The sequence below is a fragment of the Dendrobates tinctorius genome, unplaced genomic scaffold (assembly GCF_039654945.1).
Source record: "Dendrobates tinctorius isolate UK_male_01 unplaced genomic scaffold, ASM3965494v1 ptg000120l, whole genome shotgun sequence".
In the NCBI taxonomy this organism is placed as follows: domain Eukaryota; kingdom Metazoa; phylum Chordata; class Amphibia; order Anura; family Dendrobatidae; genus Dendrobates; species Dendrobates tinctorius.
The window spans coordinates 30,993,020-31,018,867 of record NW_027361788.1 but is presented as its reverse complement, the minus strand read 5'-3'; the positions used below and the strand labels follow the sequence as shown (position 1 = coordinate 31,018,867).

The window sequence follows — 25,848 nt, the reverse complement described above, 5'->3', positions numbered from 1 at the left end:
TAGAGTCACGCGAGACTACGTCATCACAGGACCTTGCCGCAAGGCATTACTGGGAACGCTGAGGCCCGGGAATGCAGCGCAGGACGTCGGAAGGTAAATATACCCCGATTTTTTATTTTTTATTCTTTTTTTTACAGGGGGATGGTACCCAGGACCTGGAGGACAGTCTCCTCCACACCGTGGGTACCAACCGCACATGAGACGCTTAACTTCCCGCATGGTGGGCAGAGCCACATGCGGGAAGTAAGCGGTTTTCATGCATTCCTATGGGTGCGGAATCGCGGCAATTCTTTGCGATTCCGCAAAAAAGAATGAGCATGCTGCGTTTTTTTCCGTGATGTGATTCCGCCCCGGAAAAAAGCGCAGCATTAGCACAGCATGTGCGGAATGCCATAGGAATGCATAGGGTGCATTCTGTATGAGTTTTTTAAACGTTCTGGCAGCGTTTTCGCGCCGAAAATTGCGGCAAAACGCTTAAAAATCGCATCGTGGGCACACAGCCTAACTGTGTATTGTCTCCCAAAATATCACTTTTATCGCCCTATGTGCGCTCTCTTTCCTTAATTTCATAATTTTCACTAAAAACTGATTTATAGCGGAAGTGTCAACCAGTTCATAGCTGGCGTCGATTTTGGACTGTGGTGCACAGGCTACATAAAATGCGTCAGAAAGTCGGTGCTTCTTACTAAGTTTGGTATATCTCACTCCAGCGCTGGTTACATTGATTGGTATTTGGAATGTCGGTCTTTTGCTAGTTTCACACTAGCGCTTTTGAGCGCAGCGACGGCCTGCGCACGGCCGCCGCTAAGCCCCGCCCCCTGCCGCGCCTCCGCCGGTAGCTCCGCCTACCAGCGCATGACGCTGCATGCGTCCTGAGTCCCCTATCTTTATCACTGGGGGCGCAGGCCGTGCGCAGTATGCGTTTGGCGGCGCATGCGCCTTTTTGACTGCAGCAGCAGGTTGCGTTTGGCGCAGGTCGGCGCACCGTCAAAAGGATGCATGCGCCGCCAAACGCATACTGCGCACGGCCTGCGCCCCCAGTGATAAAGATAGGGGACGCAGGACGCATGCAGCGGCGGAGGCGCGGCATGGGGCGGGGCTTAGCGGCGGCCGTGCGCAGGCCATGGCTGCGCTCAAAAGCGCTAATGTGAAACTAGCCTTATGTAAATGTCCCCCCCAAAGTGTATGAAATGGTTAAAAATGATCATCACACATTATTTACTGATTCATATAAAACTGAAGCTCTGATTGTATAGGGTTGTACATTGATTAAAGCGGTACTCTTACTTTTGACTTAAGCCTAGGGCTACATTACGACTTTGGTCCTGTGACTTGCTGGGTAACCATTCTTATAAAACTGGCAAAAAAAAATAGCCAAATCATATACCGTTACCTTGCAATCCCACACTTTTTCATTCAATTCTATGGGGGCAAAGTTGTGTACGATTTGCATCCAGAGGATCAGGTGCATATGAGAGAACTGTAGTACTGTCTGTGCCAATTCTGGTGCACCAGGGACCCTTCAGTCAGCTGAAGAATGGGTTTACAGGGGTTAAGCCCCCCTCAAGCTGGTATGGATGTGCTATCCTAACAATATTAAAGGGGACCTGTCACTTGCCATAAATATGTGTTTTTGCTTGGTGTAAATGGCGCTGTTCTCCTGAATCCAGCATTGTTTTTCTTTTGTCCTGCTCCCTTTTGGTCCTAAGGTATGGCCCTCTCTTTCTTTTGTGTAAATAAAGCCCTTATTATCCAAGTGGGTGTGGTCCTCAAGCTGACCCCCACTTAGATAAAAGCATTCACTTGATATGAAGAGAAGATGAGGCCATCCAGGAGAACGGCAACAATTACACCAGGTAAAAACATACATATTTATCGTCATTCCAAAGACCCATTTAACGCAATCTTCTGAGCTGCTCAGCGAGGTGCTTGGATTCTTAGACTTGTCCAGATAAGCAGTATATCTACGGGGGGATGCAATGACTGCCATGTTGGTTGTAGACGCCTGAACAGTACAGCTGTACAGCGTTGTGACTGAACAGAAGAGAGCGTCTTTATTATTACCGTCGGAATTTTTACTTCTAGGGGAAAATGTTTTCTGAGAATTAAATTCAGTCCCTTGTGAATGTGCGGACTGCGTACGGCACTTGTCTATTTCTGACTGTGAAAACGTCCTCATTGCTTATGTAACTTTTCCGTGGCTTTTCCATACACAGTTCCTTGTTCTGTAGCAGGAGCGGATCTGTGGATTCCCTGGAGCCGGCTATTGTTGGCTTGTTGTTTTGGGTCCCGTTGCCTCCAGCTATGTCGGCAGTGCATGTGCTGACTCTGTGACTATATCAAAGTAACTTCCTCTCCTCATCTACTCCCAGCTTAGGAAGAGGAATAGTGACCACGAAGAAGAGGATTTGTTTCTACATTGATAAGATTTGGGGACAATTCAGTGAGTAATAATTTTATTTCTATAGCGCCAACATATTACATTATATTAAAAGAACTGCTGCCTCTGCAAGGGGGAACAAAATGGAGACAAACTACAGCCTGAACACAGTCCCAGAGTGCTCTCTTATGTCCTGACGCTCATCTATCAAAGCAAATGGATGTCTCTGAGGGGGATCTTTATGTTAGATCAGAGAGATGCTACAATGATGCGGCTTCTGCCCTGGAGGACACTGTCTATCCAAGTAAGGCCCAAGTTAAAATGGACGTCAAAACGATACTCTCTTGGCCTATGCTGGGTAAATAGGAATATCTATAGAAAGTCTCAGCAGCCAGACCTATTGGAGCAGCGGCTTTTATATTTACGGGGTTCACTATGATGGTGGTCCTAAACCATGTACAGATATGTCCTCCTTTACCTCTCCACTTGACTAGAAAGTTCCCATATGGCGCAAAATGATCAGTTGTGTGTTACCATGTCGGGAGCAGTTTATGTATATGGAATAAAGTGTTGTTATACCTCCCTCCACATAATACACAAAAGGGCGTTTCTGACCTACAATTGTACATCCATAGACATTAATATGGAGTTAGTCCCCCCCTTTGTAGCTTAAAAAAAAAAAAAGCTTCCGCTCTTCTGGGAAGGATTTCTCAAGATTTTAGCTGTGTCTGTGGGAATTTTTGCCCCTTCATCCAGAACAGCATTTGTGCCATCAGACCCTGAAGTTGGGGAGAGGCCGGGCTCACAATCTCTGTTCTTGGATGGGACTGGGCTCTGTGCGTTCACTCATACTCTTCCAAACGAAACTCCAAACTATTTCTTTATTGACCCTCTGCACTGAGCACAGTCATGGGGGACAGAAAAGGGCCTTCCTCAAACTGTTCCCACAAAGCTGGAAGCTACAATTGTCCACAATGTCTTGTGCTGAAGTATTGAGATTTCCTTTAACTGTAACTAAGAGGTCGAGGCCGCCCCTTGATGGCAAGCCCATAGCATTATCCTCCTCCACCATCTGTACAGCGGGCACAATGCAGTCAGGGGGAAACATTTTCCTGGCATTCACCAAACCCAGACTCCTCCATCAGACGCCGGACAGAGAAGTGTGATCCGTCACCGCACAGAACACGTCTCCTCCAGAGTCCAGTGGTGGCGGCTTTACACCACTCCATCCAACGCTCAGCATTGTGCTCGGTAATTTAAGGCTGCATGCAGCTGCTCGGTCATGAAGCTCCCGGCGGGGGCGAATTTTGCGCTTTATGGAGTTATGGACTTTTCTGTCCTCTGCTCCTCATCACTCAGTGACCCCACTCTGCAACGTTATGGGGTCTCCACTGTGGCTGAGTTGCTGGGGTTCTTTCCATTTCACAATAATATCACTGATAGGTGGTGGTAGAAGATTTAAGAGAAAGAAACATCATGAACGCGCTTGTTACCCTGGTGGCTCGGATATTATACACTAGGGAGGCGAAGGGCCAGATGTTTTACACTGGGGTGTAGTGGGTCAGATATTATACACCAGGAGGCAATGGGGCCTGATATTATATATTGTGGTGCAATGGGTCAAATATTATACATTGGGAGTGAGTGGCTGATTGAGTAACCTGAATTCAGTGATTACGACGTGTGTCCTATACTTTTTATTTTGTAAACGCTTTTTGTAGCCAGCCATGAGTCTTTCAATTCTTCTTTGAGGGATTTTCATCCATTCTTCCTTGGAAAATTCGTTCAGTTCTGTGAGAGATTCCTGGGTTGTCTTGTATGCACTGCTATTTTGAGGTCTCTCCACAGATTTTCAATGATGTAGAGATCAAGGAACTGTGAAGGCCATTGTAAAATCCTTAAAACCTTCAGCTTGCGCCTTCTGAGGTAATCTATTGTTGATTTTAATAGTGTTAGGATCGTTATCCATTTCATAGAAGCCATCGTCTTTTCAACTTCAGCTTTTTTACAGATGGTGTTATATTTGCATCAAGAATTTGTTGAAATTGGCATTGAATCTATTCTTCACTCTACTTGCGAATTGTTCCCCTTGCCATTGGCTGCAACACAACCTTAAAGCATGACTGATTCTCCCCCATGCTTAATGGGTGGCGAGATGTTTTTTTCCTGAAATTCTGTGCCCTTTTTTTCTTCATACATACCTTTGATCATTGTGGCTAAAGAGTTTTATTTGATCCTCATCAGTCCAGTCTTGTTTCCAAAATGCATCAGGCTTGTTTAGATGTTCTTTTGTATACTTCTGGCACTGAATTTTATGGTGAGGACGCAGGAGAGGTTTTCTTTTGATGACTCTTCTATGAAGGCCATATTTGTGCAGGTGTCTCTGAACAGTAGAACAACCACAACTCCAGAGTCTGCTAAATCTTTCTGAAGTTCTTTTGCATTCAAGTGTAGGTTCTGATTGCCCTCTCTAGCAATCCTATGAGCAGATCTCACTGAAATTTTGCTTGGTCTTCCAGACTTTATCTTGACCTCCACTATTCCTGTTAATTGGAATGTCTTATATTTCGAACTGAGGAAAGGGCAACTTGAAAACGTGTTGCTATCTTCTTATAGCCTTCTCCTGCTTTGTGAGCCTTCACTATTTTTATTTTAAGGCTATGTGCCCACGCTAGCGTTTTTAAACGCTCAGGAATCGCATCCCCTTTCCCAGAAAACGCACATCTTTTTCTGTGCGATTCTTGTGCCGTTTTTGCCAAAAAGCCGCGCGTTTTTGACGCGTTTTTTGACACGCGTTTTCTGGAAACATTGGGGGAATGCTAAAAACGCTCAGCTATGCGGAAATTAATGAGCATGCTGCGTTTTTAGCCGCTAAGTGATTCCTGAGCGGTTAAAAACGCATGCATTGGCACAAAAAGCCAAAAATGCATGCAAATTAATTGGAAGCATCTTGTAAGCGTTTCTGCAGCGTCTGATCCGGCACAAACGCTGCGGAAACGCTTACAAAAATGCAAAGTGGGCACAGAGCCTTAGAGTGCTAGGCAGCTGCTTAGAAGAAGCCATGGCAGCTGTTTTTGGCACAAGGTTAGAGGAGGCTGGATTTCTATAAATCTAGGAAATTTGCGTCACCTGGCCTTTCCTAATGATGATGGTGAACAAGCTGTAACCCTAACAGGTTAATTAAGGCCTGAAAACTTGGTCAAAATGGTCTGAGCACACATCTCCAAGGGTTCCCAATCGATTTTGCAAGTTTTCCCACCTACAAAGAATGGAGAGATCTGTAATTTTTTTTGTTGATACAAAACTGTGAGACTGTGAGAGACAGAATCTTAAAAAAAAAATAAAGAAAATTATAATGTAGGATTTTCACCTAATTAATTTGCATTTTATTCCACAAAATAACAATTTGATACAATAGAAAAACAGAACTGAATATTTGGTACAGAAACCTTTGTTTGCAATTACAGAGGTTAGACATTTCCTGTTTCCTTGACCAAAGTTGCACACACTGCAGCAGGGATTTTGGCCCACTCCTCCTGATCTTTCAGGTTCCAGGGCTGCCAGAGGGCAACATTGAATTTCAACTCCCTCCAAAGATTTTGCAACAGGGATTTTGGGCTACTCCTCCATACAGACCTTATCCAGATCATCTTTGAGGTTTCAGGGCTGTCGCAGGGCAACATTGAATTTCAGCTCCCTCCAAAGATCTTCTATTTTGTTTGGGTCTGGAGACTGGCTAGACCACTCCAGAACCTTGAAATGCTTTTTATGGAGCCACTTTTTAGTTGCCCTGGCTGTGTTTCGGGTCATTGTCATGGTGGCAGTCTCAGCCACGACCCATCTTCATTGATCTTACTTATCAAATTGTCACAGTACATGACTCCATTCATCCTGCCTTCAATATGATGCAGTCGTCACCTTTGCATAAAAGCACCCCAAAAGTATGATGTTTCCTTCACCATGCTTCACGGTTGGAACAGTGTTCTTGGGGTTGTAGTCATCCTTCTTCTTCCTCCAAACATGGCAAGTGGAGTCAATATTAAAAGGTTCTATTTTGGTCTCATCTGACTACATGACCTTCTCCCATGCCTCCTTTGGATCATCCAGATGGTCATTGAACTTCAAACGGGCCTTGTCCATGAGCTGGTGTGAGCAGGAGGACCTTGCGTACCTTGCAGGATTTTAATCCATGACAGTGTAGTGTGTTACTAACGGTAATGTGGTCCCAGCTTTCTTCAGGTTATTGACCCGGGTCCTCCTGTGTAGCCCTGGACTGATTCCTGACCTCTCTCAGAATCATCTTTACTCCACGAGGCGAGATCCTGCATGGAGCCCCAGACCGAAGAAGATTGACCGTCATTTTGTGTTTCTTCCATTTTCTAATAATTGTGCCAACAGTTGTTGCCTTCTCACCAAGCTGCTTGCCTATTGCCTTGTAGCCCATCCCAACCTTGTGCAGGTATACAGTTTTGTCCCTGGTGTCCTTAGACAGCTCTTTGGCCATGCTGAAGAGGTTGGAGTGTGATTGATTGTGCAGACAAGTGTCTCTTATGAGAAATTACAAGTTCCATATTCATATCCTTCATACGTCTGGAAATATTGCCTGTTCTATGATAAATAGAAGAGTTACCTGCTGAGATCTTCTTGCCATTTTCAATATTTCAGCTTCTTGTCAGTGAATGGAAACCTCATTCCCTTCCAGAGCTGCAGAATCTGTACTGATGATCATAATGGAGCCTTGTATGTTCAGGAAAGTCTCTCTACAAGTCATCAATCTCCCAGCAGAACATTGTCAAGGTCATCGTCTGCTTCTTATATTGTCTCTGTCAACCTTTATTTCTCTCTTTGTGAGATTCCTTGTTAATTAGCCGTCCCTGTTATTATAATCAGTCACCCGGCAGCCTGTACAGAGTCTCCCAATTACAAGGCAGCCTTGGTCATGCCCTGCTTATTTCTGGGGCATGAAGCCTGGCAGGAGATTGGGAAATGGCCACGTTCGCTCCTTCCTGCTGCTGCAGTCATTATTTCTTGTGCAGCACTTACTGATTTACACAAGTCTTTTCCAGGCAGTTTCCTCATCCAGCTGAGCTGAACTGATATTATGTGTTTGAATTGTGGGAAGATACAGCCGCTGGGCCGAGATATTAAATGGCTTGCACTGGATGGGGAGACACAACTAGAGCAACTGAAGTGATCATCTGTAAGTGGCATCTAATCATTACATTACCGAGCAGTCCGACCTGCAGATCCCTGTGTGGAAGACCACCCCTCTCCATGTGATCCGCAGAACCTCTTTCTCCATCAGCTAGATGGCAGAGACTGGAGCCATCCATTCAAACTTTGAGACGCCCATTGATTTTAATAATTGCTGGCAGAAAAGAAGAGATGAACTCCCTAAACCTAAAATGAGCTTTGGTCTGCTCTTACAAAGAGGCCTAGTGGTCAAACTGAGAATACAAATCTGATATAGGCTATGTGCACACGCTGCGGATTCTGCTGCGGATCCGCAGGGCTAAACCGCAGGCTAATCCGCAGGTAAAACCGCAGGTCTTTTGACCTGCAGATTTACCTGCGGATTTTACAAAATCCGCGCTGCCAAATCCGCAGAGCATTCCGCAGCGTGTGCATGTACCCATAGGGTGCAATTTTCCCCCCTACGAGCCAGTACTAAGGCGCTATCAGCGGCTCTGATAGACAATGGTCACCCACATCTATAGGCTCTTTCACGCTAGATAACAAATTATTTTGATTGGACCGGCCAACCATCTACAGCAGCCTCCCAACCGATAATATTAGAGAAGAGCAAGATCTGACATATCGTAAAATTGCAACAACGTTTTACTTCCCAGCCAAGAGAAGTCGCCACCAGAAGAGTCTGTTAGTGTTACTCCACACTCTTCCTTGAACACTTGCCCAAGCGAACATGTTCATAGGGTTAGGAGAGCGGTGTGTAGACCCCAATAGACAATATTTCACCTGAGGTTCCCACTCTTGTCCAGAAACCGTGTGAGGCTATGTGCACACGCTGCGGATTCACCTGCGGGTTTTTTCCCCGCGGAAACGCAGGTAAAACCGCAGGTAAAGTGACCTGCGGTTTTGCTGCGGTTTGGCCTGCGGTTTTGCCCTGCGGTTTCACACCTCTACTATGTTAAAGGTGTGAAACCGCAGCAGAATCCGCAGAAACAATTGACATGCTGCGGAAAAAACCCCACAGCTTTTCCGCAGGTAAAAAACCGCAGCGTGAGCACTGCGGTTTTGAAAACCCATAGGCTAACGTGGTGAAGTACCATGTCTGCGGAACTGCTGCAGTTCTGCAGGGCCAAAACCGCAGCAGAACCGCAGCAAAACTGCAGCGTGTGCACATGGCCTGATACTCCCACTCATCCACATGGAGGTGAATAAGTTAGAATTACAGCACCAAGTGTGGTGCTGTTTCTGGAAAAAAAAATAATCCTTTTTCACTAATCCTATGTAACCCTTTTAGGTCTCCTTTACAGACTTTATTTCCCAGCATTTGTGATGAGCACTGTGTGTTTCAAGTATTTTTCGTAGTGTTCTTATAAGCCTTTATGGTAGCAGTTTATGTTTTGTCACACTTGTAACATGAATGTGTTTTTTTTTTATATATAAAAATGGGCAAAAAAAAAAAAAGCCATATACAGAACAAAAAAGGCCACTGGCTGTAAAGATGCCACAAAAACAAAACACGTGCAACATCAGAAAAAAAAGGTTAAAAACTCTGACAAAAGTATAATTTTTCAGAAAAATGCTGCTCATAAAACCAGTCCTGAAGGAGATGTCTGGTTAAAATAAGTAATCGCCTGTCCACAGAATAGGAGATAACTTGCTGATCCTTGGGGGTTCCACGACATGACCTCACACTAATCGGTAAATCAGGGAACTTTTCTCACTGTTACCAGGTGGCACAGCAGACTCCATTTATGCTCTGTGGGGCTGCCAGAAACAGCAAGTACAGCAGTCGCCAGCCCCATGGGGAATGATTGGAGCAGCGGTTGAGCACATTCACTGCCGCTCCATTCTAACAGGGAAAAGTTGCCCCAGACCCCCGCCAGTGCTGTGCATAGGTGATACTCTGTGTTAACTGAACAACCCCTTTAAAGAGTTTTCTTCAATGACAGCGTTGCAGCCACAATATATATTCTATTAACAGTCATAGCTGCACTGTAGAAGCTGTAATAGCAGCCATATTGGTTGTCAGTTTCTCCAGGAAACCATGGGATAAAATATTTAATATTGACAGTGGAAGGTGACTCCAGTCTGTAGGAGGTCGTGTGGTTGGGTGTCTTCTTGTGCAGCTAGTTCTGGAGGGTTGAAGTACATAATGGCCGTATCCATGTGCCCTTGCCCTCCCTCGCCTGTGATACCAATGACAGCTCAGGGCGGGCAGTGGTCTGTGTTCTGCCTGTGGATTTTGAAGCTCTGAAAGCCGCTGTCTGATCGCCATGAGCAAATTAAAATCCTTCTGGGATGTTTGTCAAATTGAAGTACATGTTCTTTGTCTGCAGCTCGTATCTGGGGCCCGGCACTTCCAAGCTTCATTGCCCCTTCATTCTTCATTTAACATTTATTGCAACCTTCTCAGAGCATCAGCCACCGCCGCCTCTAATTAAAGGTTCTGACCTGTTAACAAGGAGCGCAACAGTTCTGAAGAAAATGTCCAGTATGGCATCACTTCTACATGCGGTCTTATACTGTCTGCCCGTCACATGCCCTACCGACTTGCGCCAACTCGGTGCTCCTGGGACTCCGCTATAACAGCCCTCGTTATCTGATAGATTTAAATCAGTGACTTTCCATGCACCAGAGGCAGCAGGATGAGTAGAAATCTATTTCCCACTTATTTGTGATGTGTGAGTATTTCTAGAATGTATAGACTCCTCCTGAAATGGCTCGTCATTGTCTCCAGAGATCTGCAGATCATTCACGTCTCCTGATAGATAAATCTACATATTACAGATCGGTTCACCCTTATAAGCCATGAAGACCTCTCATGTGGCTGTTTGCCAACGCTGCTGAGGGGCCTGTATTCCTGGTAATGATATCTAACAGTAAATGTATTCCTGGGACTCGGAGATATGGAATTCCCAGATATACTGTATCAAATATGAAGAAATTACCAGGTCTGGGGTGTAAACGTGTTTGATGATGGACACCGAATATTTTTTAGAGAATGTTAAGGCACCAAATTAATAAAACCGGCTAGTGATGCAAGAATGGAGCCTTTTTTTCTTTACTTTTAAAGAGGACATGATATCTCTCTCCCTATGTTACTCTTTTTGGAAATTTAGGCGCAAAATGACCACTAGGAGGTACTAGTTCAGGGCGTTTTCATAAAGTCTGACACTAGCAGAACAGTGCTGTGATTGTGAATATCCCTTTAACGAGGAGTTGTCAGTTCAATTATACATTTCCAAGAGGAATAATTGAGAAACTAGCGGTGCCTGAATGACAGGGATAAAATACGGTACAGTAGACGAGGCAGAAACAAAACATCGACTTTATTGAAAGACACAGGATTATTTGCTGGAAAATAAGGCCAACAATGATAATAGCAAATAATAGATACAAGGAGAAATAGCTGGAACGTGTCACACAAGCTGTGGCAATGCAAAGTGCAATACAAATAGTATAAACAATTTCTTCAAACTACTCTCTTCTAATGTCCTACCTGGCTTCCGATATTTGGGCCGCGCTGCTACAGTGCCCTAGCTAAAGAAACCTGCTCTACACCCTAACACAGTTGAACATCGGTGTCTCACTCAGTTCTGTAGCTCTTAGGAGAAAGTTTAGTAGCTGCTGCTTGGTCCTGATGTAGTAGAGTAGAGTTTGTTGTGTTGAGCTCTTCCTTCCGATTACCAGATAAGTCTTCTTCCAGATTCAGGCAAGTTTTGCTTCCACTTTCAATGTTGAGGGATTACAGGTACCACAGCATTGTTTTCTCTTTCAGGTTACAGGTGCTCAGGAAAAACCACTTTGGCTGTGCAATGCGACTCTTTCCTTCTGACAAGGTCCTGGTGATTGAGCCTGTGGTAACCAGGCAATAGCTTGTCCCTTGAACCTGATAGTTCATTTTCCAGACTCTCAGTGTTTGAACACACTTATTGTCCTGTCTCTCTCACAGGCACCAGTCTGCCCCTTCACTTCCTGCTTCTAGTTCAAACCAACACACAGCAAACTCAAGGGGGGGAGGACTAGTCCAAGTGCACACAAATCAGAAGGAAGCATCGTCTCTCAAAGTCAAAATGTAATTCAGTTCTTGGCAAGGAATGACCCCCTACAAAACTATTTAATGCAATGATAAAGAAATCATGGAAATACGTTAGAGTGTTGCACTTGCTAATCTACAACCATAAGACTGGATTTACATGTACAGTTTTTGATGCCTTTTTGTAGGCAAACAAAGGAGTGGATACAAAAGACAGGAGTCCTTTACAGCGAGGTCTGCTTTACCCTTAAAGTAAGATGGAACTTAAAGGCAGGTTAGTACACATGGCAGTAGTAGTATGACTGTGTAGGTGCTTTTCCCTCAATAATAATGATACGCTGGATGTCTACAAAAAAGAATAAAGGTATCCGTCATGAGAAATCGAGTGTAGCAGTCATATGCAAATCAGAGTGGAAGTGCAGTGGGGCATGTCAATGCACTTGGAAGAAACATTCGAAGCGCATTGACACGGCCCCAGTACGCTTCCAGACTGATTTGCATATGACTTCTACACTCGATTTCTCATGACTGGTACATTGGTTCTTTACAGAAATGGCATCATTTATTTTGGGGGACAAGCACCTTTAAAGACGTACCACTACTAACATATGAAAAGGTGTCGACAGGTTCCTTCCTCTCTCTGGCCCATGTAAGATGAGGCCCTATTACAGGAGTCTCAGGCACATGAGGACTGTTGTGACTCTATGTTCACCAACACTATAGATGATTTGTTTGGGGGTACACTGGGGAAATTTGCATCGGAGTGTTGAGCCACCCACAAATTTAACCAAACACTGATGTCTTCTTCATGACTTTGCATTATATCATTCTTCTATTTTGTCTTCTGGAATTGTATGGATCAACTAATAACTAGGCATTACCCTTCCCCTTTCCAAAGCGATGTGTCCATACATAGTCTGCGCTGATTGAACAGCCCCCACAAGGACCTTCCAGTTGTCCATTCATTTATACATTTCTAGTGGGAATAACAGAGGATCAGCACAGCAAAGTGCTGTAAGAAAAGGAGCTCCGCAGCTATTATTTCATCAGGTCAGTGAGCTATCTGGTCTCTGTCCTGGTAACATAACATCTCAGACAATAATAACTGATTCAGTGGTCACATTTCTTATACTGGGGTACATCTTAAAGGACTTGTCCACCTTTGAGGCCAATTTATTCTTTTTTTTTTTAAACTTTAATGCATGAATTTGGTGGGGCTAAAATATTTTTTTGCAGTTACATTTCAGTTAAAACTTTGCTCCATTTGCCTTACATGGCCTCTGCATTGCACTGTCAATTACTGGCTGCAGAATGAGATAACTGAGAATCCGTCAGTGAGCTCCTTCTGTTGGTCTGAAGGGAGTGTTTCTAACCCCATTATCTATCTTTCTCTGAGCTCTCCTCAGCTGATTTATGGCCACATATCACATCAAAGTTGGATGGGTCGGGAAACTATGTGTTTGTAAAAAACAAACGGTGAAAATATTTAATGAGACTCAATTGCAAAAATGAATTTTGGCCCAAAATACATGCATTTGTCATAACAAGTGCCCCAAAGATGGACAACCCCCTCTAATTAATTTCTGTTTACAAGGGCGACCACTAATGTGTACGGGTGAAGAAAATAGGAAGAAATATCTACAAAAACTGATTCCCAATGTTAGCGAAGGCCCAGACGTTACCAGCAGATGACACGTTGCAGGGGGGGCTGATTATTATCTGCTTTCTTTGGTGGCGGCTGCTCCTCTGATGCCGCCTGCGCCAATATGGAGGCCGCCACATATCTCTAGATCAGGGTTCCCCAACTCCAGTCCTCCAGGCCCACCAACAGATCATGTTTTCAGGATTTCCCTTGTATTGTACAGGTGAAGCAATTATCACCTGAGCAATACTAAGGAAATCCGGAAAACATGATCTGTTGGTGGGCCTTGAGGACTGGAGTTGGGGAACCCTGCTGTAGATGGTTCATTTCGGAAGAACAAAGGATTAATGCTTTGCCTTGAAACAAAACCCAAGTTTTTCTTTTACGGTAATTGGCCGTGCATCCCGGTGGAAAGTCAGCTATGCTCACATGAAATTGCAGCCAAATGCTAGCAGCGCATCGCAGCCAGGAGGAACATCTCTTTCCATGAAAAAACACTGGTAACAGAGAGCTGCCATCAGTCACACAGGGAAGATTGAGGGACGGGATGTCAGTGGCACAGAGGACTGGTGATTACCGCTGCCAACCTGACCATGTGACCCTCCCACCGCCCAGAGATGCAGAAATGAGTTCTGTATCTATCCCTCATTATACCGCTCACACGGCTATGGTTTACATTTCATCAGTGAGATTCTTATATATTTTCAAACCTTCAGCCTCCAAGCAACCTGAAAATGCCGCCATCCGTGGTCAGGAACCAGCAATGTTCACTTCTTCTCTCTCCATTTCCACTTCTAGTAGTGGAATTGTATGATTTTCCTTGGTACACATTTGTTTGGGGTAAAGGACGTGGTGTGTGGGTTATGAGCGCTGTCGCCCATCAGTGTCCTCCATTTGTGTGATGTAACGTGGCTGATCGCCATTGTACCGACCGAGATTGTGCCAGGGACAACGTCAAACCGCAGGAATTACATCCAGCCACATTTGATCATCTCCCCATGTAAACATGTTACCCCTCAAAATGCTCGTTCATGCAGACCATTAGAATATTGTTAGCAGCCCATCGGCCGATCTGATCAAGGGATGTGCTGCCGACAACATGCACGCTATATGGGAGCAGAACAATCATATTCATGACCTTTCTGTCTCCATATTGTTGTACCGGCCATTAAACAAGCGCAGATCTAATTATTTATACTTGATCAAAGCACATTTATGGGCAGAAATCAGCCAGTGTAAATGGGTTTGCACATGGTCCATGTCTTCTCAGTTGGGGGCTTCTGCTATAGGTATATTGTAGAAACGTATCTCCCTTGAGAACAAAAGATTGGACATATTTAAATCCAACAGCCCGATCCTTCTTTCCTGAGAGTGAGATGAGTGGAGGCATCCACACACAGAGGGTCGTCAGCCATTTCCACCCAATTTGGGGGAAACGAATATGGCTACCCTAGGTGCATTAATCAAATGGGTTATATAGAATATTAATGTATTTTTTTTCACCCTTTTTGGGAAGACTGGTTCCTCTTTGTTGTAATGGGGCTTCATAATGGTGTCTGTATTATGGTCTCAGTTTCCTGCGAACCAAACGTTGAACTTTACAAGAGTCCTGGTGCTATGTCAATAATACGCTAGCGTCACCAATGATTCAGTCCCCTTGTATCTATGAATAGCAGAAGGGGACACTGGGGCAGATTTACCAGTGATAGGAAGGAGAGTCCCTTGTAGGCTCTCATCTCTGCCATTTGACAAATATGAAACATTTCTTGACACTTGGATTTATTTTCAGCGCCATCATGCAAGATATTTCTAAACGTCTTAGAACAGCGAATGTCATTTTTCATACTGACTTGGATAGTGAGGATAACATGTCAGACCTGAAACAATACCTGTTATGGCACAGCCTGTAGTGCTACAGACATACAGTTGTGGGAAAAAGTGGTTGCCCCTTCCTGATTTCTTGTTCTTTTGCATGTGTGTCACACTTAAATGTTTCAGATCACCAAACAACATTTAAATATTAGACACAGATAACACAAGTAAACACAAAATGCAGTTTTTAAATGAAGGTCTTTATTATTAAAGGAAAAAGAAATCCAACCCTATAGGGTCCTGTGTGAAAAAGTGATTGCCCCCAAAACCAAAAAACTGGTTGGACCGCTCTTAGCAGCAACTGCTGCAATCAAGCATTTGGGATAATTGGAAATGAGCTTTTTACAATGCACTGAAGGAGTTTTGGCCCACTCATATTTGCAGAATTGTTTTAATTCATCCACATTGGAGAGTTTCCAAGCATGAACCACCTTTTTAAGGTCATGCCACAGCATCTCAATCAGATTAAGTTCAGGACTTTGACTAAGCCTTGCCAAAGTCTTAATTTTGTTTTTCTTAAGCCATTCATAGGTGGACTTGCATGTTTGTTTTGGGTTATGCAGCAGGGCAATGATCCAAATGCGCTTCAGTTTGAGGTTACAAACTGATGGCCATACATTCTTCTTCGGGATTTTTTGGTAGACAGAATTCTTGGTTTCATTTACAAAAGCAAGTCTTCCAGGTCCTGAAGCAGTAAAACAGGCCCAGACCATCACACTACTACCACCATATTTTACTGTTGGTATGATGTTCCGTTTCTGAAATGCTGTGTTACTTCTATACCAGATGTAATGGGACATTCACCTTCCAAAAAGATCAACGTTTGTCTCATCAGTCCACAGAATATTCTCCCAAAAGTCTTGGGGATCATCAAAATGTTTTCTGGCAAAACTGAGATGAGCCTTTATGTTCTTATTGCTCAGCAGTAGTTTTAGTCTTGGAACTCTCATGCGAGTCATTTTGCCCAGTCTCTTTCTTATGGTGGAGTCATGAACACTGACCTTAACTGAGGCAAGTGAGGCCTGCAGTTCTTTGGATGTTGTTGTGGGGTCTCTTGTGACCTCTTGGATGAGTCATCTTTGCACTCTTGGGGTAATTTTGGTCTGTCGTCCACTCCACTGTTCCATGTTTTTGCCATTTGTGGATAATGGCTCTCACTGTGGTTCACTGGAGCCCCAAAGCTTGAGAAATGGCTCTATAACCTTCTCCAGACTGATAGCTCTCAATTACTTTGTTTCTCATTTGTTCCAGAATTTCTTTGGATCGTGGCATGATGTCTAGCTTTTGAGGTCTTTTGGTCCATTTCACTTTGTCAGGCATGGTATATTTAAGTGATTTCTTGATTGAGAACAGGTCTAATCAGGCCTGAGTGTGGCTAGGGAATGATAACTCAGCTTCCCAAAGATATGACAAGCAACAGTTAATCTATGTTTTAAGGGAAAGGGGCAATCACTTTCTCACACAGGGCCATGTAGGTTTGGATTTCTTTTTTCTTTAATAATAAAGACCTTCATTTATAAACTGCGTTTTGTGATTACTTGTGTTATCGTTGTCTAATATTTACATTTGCTTGGTGATAGGAAGCATTTCAGTGTGACAAACATGCAAAAGAATAGGAAATCAGGAAGGGGGCAAATACTTTTTCACACACCTGTATGTCAAGAGCTGAGAGACTTTTTGTAAAATTTGGTAATTTACTAAAAAAAGGAAAACAAACCACCTTTATTCCAGGTACACTAGATATACTGTATATGGTGGAGAACCAATAAAAGCCTCCAGCGTCTGCAGAAACTTCCATGTATTCACCTATACTGGTGGTGAACATGGAGCTGTTTTTTTTCTTCATTTTATGCTTTTCACCTGTAAAAAAAAAAAAAAGTGCAATGTAAAAACATACCAGAAAACTGTATACGGTACAATGTAGGGGAGCTGTGTCCATCTGCCGTATGTCAACTGGGGATTCAGAAGAATACTGTTGGAGCTGGCCGTCACCTCCCAGTAAGGTTCCGTTCACACTTTGCTGCTATTACCTATGTTTGACCCCCATATCCTATGCAGTAAAATTCACATACTGAGGAAGTACCGTATATTTGTACTCTAAGGTGTATGGCCACTTTTAGGTGGAGGTGGCTACCTCTGCATCCTCCATACAGACATGACTTGTACATGACTCCCCGGAGGACACCATCCCAAGGCTCTCATTACCAATTCATCATGTGCTTAGTAGATGGGGGATGACTGTACAATCCTACATTTGTGTGGATCAGCAGCTTCCAATTCAGCCCATGTAATGAAGAGTGGCCGCACCACCAGGAGCCAAATTGTGCAGGCATTAGGTCTCCTGCAAAGTATAACATGAGAAGGAAACGTCTTGTTTTGCTCAGATGGATCTTGTCTCTTATATAAGGGGTGTGGTAATTTGCCCGAAGGACCCTTCAAATTGAGAATTAGAGGGGCCCAGAGAGCAGCTGACAAGGAGTCCATATTTATGGAGGACTCAGAATAAATATTTCTCTTCTTATAACATGGGATGAATATTTCCAATACGTATGGCTGCCATATATCAGGAAGTTGTTTTTTACTAGGATACGGTGAATGAATCATGTGGGTTTTGGGGGCACAACTGCAGCTACCTTCAATTTCATATATCTTCGTCTTCTATTAGATGCCACATTAATTAGATATTCTCCTTCAGCAGTATTGCTTCCAGGAAAGAACCCCGTAGGGCTGGGTTTATATCTTTGACTTTCTCGATAAGAGTAAGGCCCAGCTGAACTTGGCAGCTTCATATGTGACGCGCAGCAACTCTGGACATCGATATGTAAACTTGTACTTCGAAAGTCAGATGTGTGAATCCCGGTCTCACAAGGGACGGTGCGAATAAATTACACCATTGGCACATGGAGTGCCTAATGCTCTGCTGCACAGGCCCCAGGTGCTCCTGCACATACACAGGGGATGAATGCTGCCTGGACCGCTGCTAGAGGCATCTGAGAGAGGGTTACTTCTCATTCCACATTGGAAACATGCACTGAACAGGAGGACAAGTCAGACATTCATGTGTAGAGTAGTCATGAGGAATACCGCCCAAACAGAAAACAGCAGTCAAAATTCCATAAAATACAAAATTTATTGGATAATATTTAAAAAAATTATTATAGTAAAGGACATACAGTGCATGGCTGGGGAGAGACAGAAAATATGACATCATGGTCAAAAGGACCAGCCAAACTGCGAGCACCGCATCAGGGAGTAAAAATGTGTAGGATGTAAGCAGATTACCGATAATCAGTCAGGGAAGAAATAACAACCATTTATGGCAAGGAGTGTACAAAGACATCACTATGTAGCCAAAGGCTACTGCCCTTTCAAATAAAAGAATACCCTGACCATAGAGTGTACTCAACATACATAACCGATGCTATGTAAAGCATCAAAGATGGAAGCTAATAGCTACATTCCTGTACCTGGAAGCAGTGGTGGCAGTGAGGTCGATCCAGTCCCCGACGCGCGTTTCAGAGGCTCCGAAACGCGCGTCAGGGACTGGATCGACCTCACTGCCACCACTGCTTCCAGGTACAGGAATGTAGCTATTAGCTTCCATCTTTGATGCTTTACATAGCATCGGTTATGTATGTTGAGTACACTCTATGGTCAGGGTATTCTTTTATTTGAAAGGGCAGTAGCCTTTGGCTACATAGTGATGTCTTTGTACACTCCTTGCCATAAATGGTTGTTATTTCTTCCCTGACTGATTATCGGTAATCTGCTTACATCCTACACATTTTTACTCCCTGATGCGGTGCTCGCAGTTTGGCTGGTCCTTTTGACCATGATGTCATATTTTCTGTCTCTCCCCAGCCATGCACTGTATGTCCTTTACTATAATAATTTTTTTAAATATTATCCAATAAATGTTGTATTTTATGGAATTTTGACTGCTGTTTTCTGTTTGGGTAGTTTCTATTAAATGTGCAGTGTTCCTTACATTGTTTAGTCTTAAATATGTGGATCATGATATACAATATATATTATTGATCATTTTTCCATGGCCGTTTAATCACTGATTATCCGGCCTCCACATTAATATGTCTTCTACCTATTCATTCTATGAGGAATACCGGTAGTTTTCAGCTGAGCAAATGTTCAGCCATCTTTGGCTGTAGGCATCCATTTCTCATCAGCACAGTCCACAGTCTTGTTACCCCACTGGGTGCAGGGAAAGTATTCCAGTATTTTAGGTGTTTCATGCAGAAGTGTCTCCGACATGGGCATCTCCAGGTGGAGTGAAAACGTAATCAGATTACGGACTGTGCTCAGATAATTCACTGGTACATTCGTCACTTGGGAGAGAAACAGGAACCTATAAGATAAATCCGTAATAAATGTGTACGTGGTGAGATCTCCGGTAAACAGATGAGATTTATGACATCTACTAACATGAGGGGATGTCAGAGAACCGACATTAGATCTGAGTTCTGTTAATCCACCGTGTACAGGTCAGAAAATGATCTGCCATCCGCATCTGAAGGTTTTAGGTCTGTCCGCTTACTGCACAATCATAGGATAGGCCGCACACATTTCACAGACGTCGGCCCATCCTACCAATCACAGCAGATAACTGATGTGTTTGGGTTGTATCTACTCTCCCCTGACAGCTGATTTGGATGGGGGCGGGGGGGAGAGAGAGAAGTATTGGTCATTGCATGAAAAAAGTGTGGGTTTTTTTTTTGTTTTATGTTTTATTTTTTTAATGAAGTGGTCCTGTGTGCCATAGACTAATGTGAGGTGCACGCCCGTCTCCAATCAATAGTTACTGTAAGGGAAAGTCGCACGCGGACTTGATCGCTGTAGAAATAGCCCCAAGAAGCTGGAAGTGCCAAGGAAATCCGTATTAAATTAGCTTCTCTGGATTGTTTTGCAGAAAATCAATCGGGCTCCTTCTGATGAAGAATGCTTCTTTGACCTCTTAAGTAAATTTCAGAGTAACCGGATGGATGATCAAAGGTGTACGTTAGAAGAAAGTCAGAGCGGAGGACCGGAGCCGACAGAGACACCTGTGCCCGCACTGGATGACCGGATATGTGAGTCAGAAGCACAGCGCTGCCATTGTTCTGCCGCGCAAAAGTCACAACTAATGTTCTGTCATTAGGAAGACAAAAATGTTCTTCTAGAGACGAGATGTTCTGTGAGTTGCCACAAAGCAGAGAAATCACCTGATTTAGACGGAGTGAGGCAAATACACCAATTCTGTAATCTAGAACCGTCCAGCCACTTATAAAAAATTTTTTTTAGTAATTTGTGGTAAAGCCACTGGTTGCCGACCACGAGGAAAACTACTGCTCTGCAGGAAGACTACCAAAAGTGATTTACATAAATAAAGCTTAAAGGAGTTTTCCCATGAACAACAGTGCATTTTAATCAATAGATCTTGGAATAATAATAATTTCCACAATTGTATCTGTTTAAATAAAATGTTCCTGTGCTGAGAAAATCATATATATGTGCCCCTGCTGTGTCTGACCGTACAGGGACATGGTCTGATCATACCACAGCTCCTGGGCAGGGGAGAAAGCAAAATAATAACAATAATACTGTCTGTATACTCAGTTCATTCCTCTCCTGCCTAGGAGATGTGGTATGATCAGACCATGTTCCTGTACAGTCAGACACAGCCATTACTTCATACACAGCAGGGGCACATATATAAGATTATCTCAGCACAAGAACATTTTATTTAAACACATCCAATTGTGGAAATTATTATTCCAAGATCTATTGATTACATTTTTCACTTTTTGTTTCATTGCAGCCATTTGGTAAATTCAAAAAAGTTCATTTTTTTCTCATTAATGTACACTCTGCACCCCATCTTGACTGAAAAAAAACAGAAATTTTTGCAAATGTATTAAAAAAGAAAAACTGAAATATCACATGGTCATAAGTATTCAGACTCTTTCCTCAGTATTGAGTAGAAGCATCTTTTTGAGCTAGTACAGCCATGAGTCTTCTTGGGAATAATGCAACAAGTTTTTCACACCTGGATTTAGAGATCCTCTGCCACTCTTCCTTACAGATCCTCCAGTTCCTTCAGGTTGGATGGTGAACGTTGGTGGACAGCCATTTTCAGGTCTCTCCAGAGATGCTCAATTGGGGTTAGGTCAGGGCTCTGGCTGGGCCAATCAAGAATGGTCACAGAGTTGTTCTGAAGCCACTCCTTTGTTATTTTAGCTGTGTGTTTAGGGTTATTGTCTTGTTGGAAGGTGAACCTTCGGCCAAGTCTGAGGTCCAGAGCACTCTGGAAGAAGTTTCATCCAAGATTTCTCTGTACTTGCCCGCATTCATGTTTCCTTCAATTGCAACCAGTCATCCTGTCCCTGCAGCTGAAAAACACCCCCATAGCATGATGCTGCCACCACCATGTTTCACTATTGGGATTGTATTGCGCAGGTGATGAGCAAAAAGTTCTATCTTCGTTTCATCAGACCAGAGAATCTTATTTCTCATAGTCTGGGAGTCCTTCATGTGTTTTTTAGCAAGCTCTATGCAGGCTTTCATATGTCTAGCACTGAGGAGAGGCTTCCGTCAGGCCACTCTGCCATAAAGGCCCGACTGGTGGCGGGCTGCAGTGATAGTTGACTTTGTGGAACTTTCTCCCATCTCCCTACTGCATCTGTGGAGCTCAGCCACAGTGATCTTGGGTTTCTTCTTTACCTCTCTCACCAAGGCTCTTCTCCCACGAATGCTCAGTTTGGCTGGACGGCCAGGTCTAGGAAGACTTCTGGTGGTCCCAAACTTCTTCCATTTAAGGATTATGGAGGCCACTGTGCTCTTAGGAACCTTGAGTATTGCAGAAATTCTTTTGTAACCTTGGCCAGATGTGTGTCTTGCCACAATTCTGTCTCTGAGCTCCTTGACCAGTTCCTTTGACCTCATGATTCTCATTTGGTCTGACATGCACTGTGAGCTGTGAGGTCTTATATAGACAGGTGTGTGCCTTTACAAATCAAGTCCTATCTGTTTAATTAAACACAGCTGGACTCCAGTGAAGGAGTAGAACCATCTCAAGGAGGATCACAAGGAAATAGACAGCATGTGACTTAAATAAGAGTGTCTGAGCAAAGGGTCTGAATACTTATGACCATGTGATATTTCAGTTTTTATTTTTTAATATATTTGCAAAAATTTCTACATTTGTTTTTTTTTCAGTCAAAATGGGGTGCAGAGTGTACATTAAGGAGGAAAAAAATGAACTTTTTTCAATGTACCAAATGGCTGCAATGAAACAAAGAGTGAAAAATTTAAAGGGGTCTGAATACTTTCCGTACCCACTGTACATACTCGTCGCTGTGTTTCCCTGTGCGGTGGTCCTCCCGACACTTGGCTGTGCAGGGAACTGCAACATATCACCATTCCGTTTATTGGCAACTGACTGCACATCAGGTGTTCAGGCGCACCGCCACACAGTGGAAAACAATGGACGAGTACGTAGCACTGCGTCAGCTCTACAACTCCTTCATTCTTAGGAACTTTGAGGGTCTCAAGTGTCAGACCACAATGATCACAACATATTCTATCACTTTGTAAGATGGAAATACCCCTTTAATAAATGTATAAGGAAAACGAATGGAGCTTATACACCTATAAATATCTGCTTGTTGTTGGTAAATAGGTGCATTCTTCCATCCAGAGGCTGAATGCACCTTGTCCGCCTCACCACTGACACCGCTTCAGACAATCCTCCGTGACCACTCTCCTGATGTATCTCTGTGCAGTCTGTCGGGCTTGCAGAGGACGGTCTAGAAACTATTGTAGCGCGTACATTGGGTACCAGGGGCTGTGTGGGATTCTGCTTTTAGATGCAGACAAGAATATTCATTTTTTTTTACAGCAAACAGAGATCTTGAACATAAAGTATACTGGTCACAGAAAGTTTCCATTGAAGTAAGTGCCCACTCCCAGGTATATAAGCCCACGGGGGTTGGTGCTGGACAATGGCCACAGGCACAGCACTTCTCAGTATTACTTGTCAGCTTTTCTCCCGCAGGCTTCGTGTGATCAGATGCCGCTATGTGACAGCCATTTGGGGGATTCCAGCGATGTATTCGCACCAGCGGTGACTGTCACATCAGAGCAGATCATTAGCTTACCACAGAGACATGGCCGGGTGTCTCTTCCCCACCAGCTCACTCCTCTGTCATGTCTGGGGACAAAGCAGTCTAATCACTAATAAACCTTACGCAGCGTGGGGCCCCGAGGCGGCAGAGACACGACCAGCTGAGACCTACCACCGGCTGTCACATTCTGCAGCAGTGACCAGGGTATCATTGGGTCCCTCGGCCTCACAGAGGAAGCCAACGCTGGGGGTTAATAGAAAGTAAACCATGCACTAAGGCCTAATAATTACTTACTATCAACAGCAAATTCAAACAAAGAAGGGGGGAAGTATATACCATATGAATGATAGACATTTTATTTTGTTAAAACCAACATTTTATTTGGTAAATAGTAAAATTAATACTCATTGTAAAAGTCACAAAACAGAGATACACGGTGCAAAAAATAGCTACCAGCGATAGGTCACTCAGAACAAGACTTTGGGAAAAGAGTGCAATAGTTAGGTGCACTAGATATACACCCTCATTTCATATGCAGTTACAATGACATCATATCTATTATCTTGAGTAGCTGTGCACTACTCAAAAATAAAGATGATTAAAATTATTCCCAAGTTTGTGAATATCTGTCTTGGTTGGTTGCCAGACAAAGGGCTAACTGAGAATAGGCTGCCACAAAGAAAATTTTTTTTAATAGTCTCTATTTATTGTCCAAAATGCACAAGAACATAAACAGAATATAAGGCTTAAAAATGGCTGTAAAATATATGCAGACCCTAAAGTGCAAAGTGCAGAGTGTATGCAAATATATGTCTCTTACAGGGGTAATTATATCTCCATATGTGAAATTAATACAAAGAATATATATATATATATATATATACATACATATACAGTCATATGTTAAAGTTTGGGCACCCCTATTAATGTTAACCTTTTTTCTTTATAACTATTTTGGTTTTTGCAACAGCTATTTCAGTTTCATATATCTAATAACTGATGGACTCAGTTATATTTCTGGATTCAAATGAGGTTTATTGTTCTAACAGAAAATGTGCAATCTGCATTTAAACAAAATTTGACTGGTGCAAAAGTATGGGCACCTCAACATAAAAGTGACATTAATATTTTGTAGATCCTCCTTTTGCAAAAATAACAGCCTCTAGTTGCTTCCTGTAGCTATTAATGAGTTCCTGGATCCTGGATGAAGGTATTTGTGACTATTCCTGTTTACAAAACAATTCCAGTTCAGTTAAGTTTGATGGTCGCCGAGCATGGAGAGCCCGCTTCAAATCATACCACAGATGTTCAATGATATTCAGGTCTGGGGACTGGGATGGCCATTCCAGAACATTGTAATTGTTCCTCTGCATGAATGCCTGAGTAGATTTGGAGCGGTGTTTTGGATCATTGTCTTGCTGAAATATCCATCCCCTGCGTAACTTCGAGTTCGTCACTGATTCTTGCACATTATTGTCAAGAATCTGCTGATACTGAGTTGAATCCATGCGACCCTCAACTTTAACAAGATTCCCGGTGCCGGCATTGGCCACACAGCCCCAAAGCATGATGGAACCTCCACCAAATTTTACTGTGGGTAGCAAGTGTTTTTCTTGGAATGCTGTGTTTTTTAGCCTCCATGCATAACGCCTTTTTGTATGACCAAACAACTCAATCTTTGTTTCATCAGTCCACAGGACCTTCTTCCAAAATGTAACTGGCTTGTCCAAATGTGCTTTTGCATACCTCAGGCGACTGTTTGTGGCGTGCTTGCAGAAACCGCTTCTTTCGCATCACTCTCCCATACCGCTTCTCATTGTGCAAAGTGCGCTGTATTGTTGACCGATGCACAGTGACACCATCTGCAGCAAGATGATGCTGCAGGTCTTTGGAGGTGGTCTGTGGATTGTCCTTGACTGTTCTCACCATTCTTCTCTGCCTTTCTGATATTTTTCTTGGCCTCCCACTTCTGGGCTTAAGAACTGTACCTGTGTTCTTCCATTTCCTTACTATGTTCCTCACAGTGGAAACTGACAGGTTAAATCCGAGACAACTTTTTGTATCCTTCCCCTGAAAAGCTATGTTGAATAATCTTTGTTTTCAGATCATTTGAGAGTTGTTTTGAGGAGCCCATGATGCCACTCTTCATAGGAGAATCAAATAGGAGAACTACTTGCAAGTGGCCACCTTAAATACCTTTTCTCATGATTTGATACACCTGGCTATGAAGTTCAAAGCTCAATGAGGTTACAAAACCAATTTAGTGCTTCAGGAAGTCAGTAAAAAGTAGTTAGGAGTGTTCAAATCAAGAAAATGATAAGGGTGCCCATACTTTTGCACCGGTCAAATTTTGTTTAAATGCAGATTGCACATTTTCTGTTAGTACAATAAACCTCATTTGAATCCAGAAATATAACTGAGTCCATCAGTTATTAGATATATGAAACTGAAATAGCTGTTGTAAAAACCAAAATTGTTATAAAGAAAAAAGGTTAACATTAATAGGGGTGCCCAAACTTTAACATATGACTGTATATATTACCATGTGGTAGACATGTGTATAAAGCCCTAGATTTTGGTAACTGAGTCACATCAGTATATTAGCAATAGT

General features: G+C 43.2%; 1 protein-coding gene across 2 annotated transcripts in view; it reads left to right on the top strand.

Moving 5' to 3' along the window:
* Nucleotides 1–25,848, top strand: part of GPSM1 (G protein signaling modulator 1) — a 317,946-nt gene that overhangs the window by 266,156 nt on the left and 25,942 nt on the right. For both annotated transcript variants that reach the window (XM_073541041.1, XM_073541040.1), the window contains exon 12: nucleotides 20,045–20,204. In XM_073541041.1, the coding sequence (XP_073397142.1) occupies nucleotides 20,045–20,204 (160 nt within the window). The remainder of the gene's footprint in view (nucleotides 1–20,044; nucleotides 20,205–25,848) is intronic.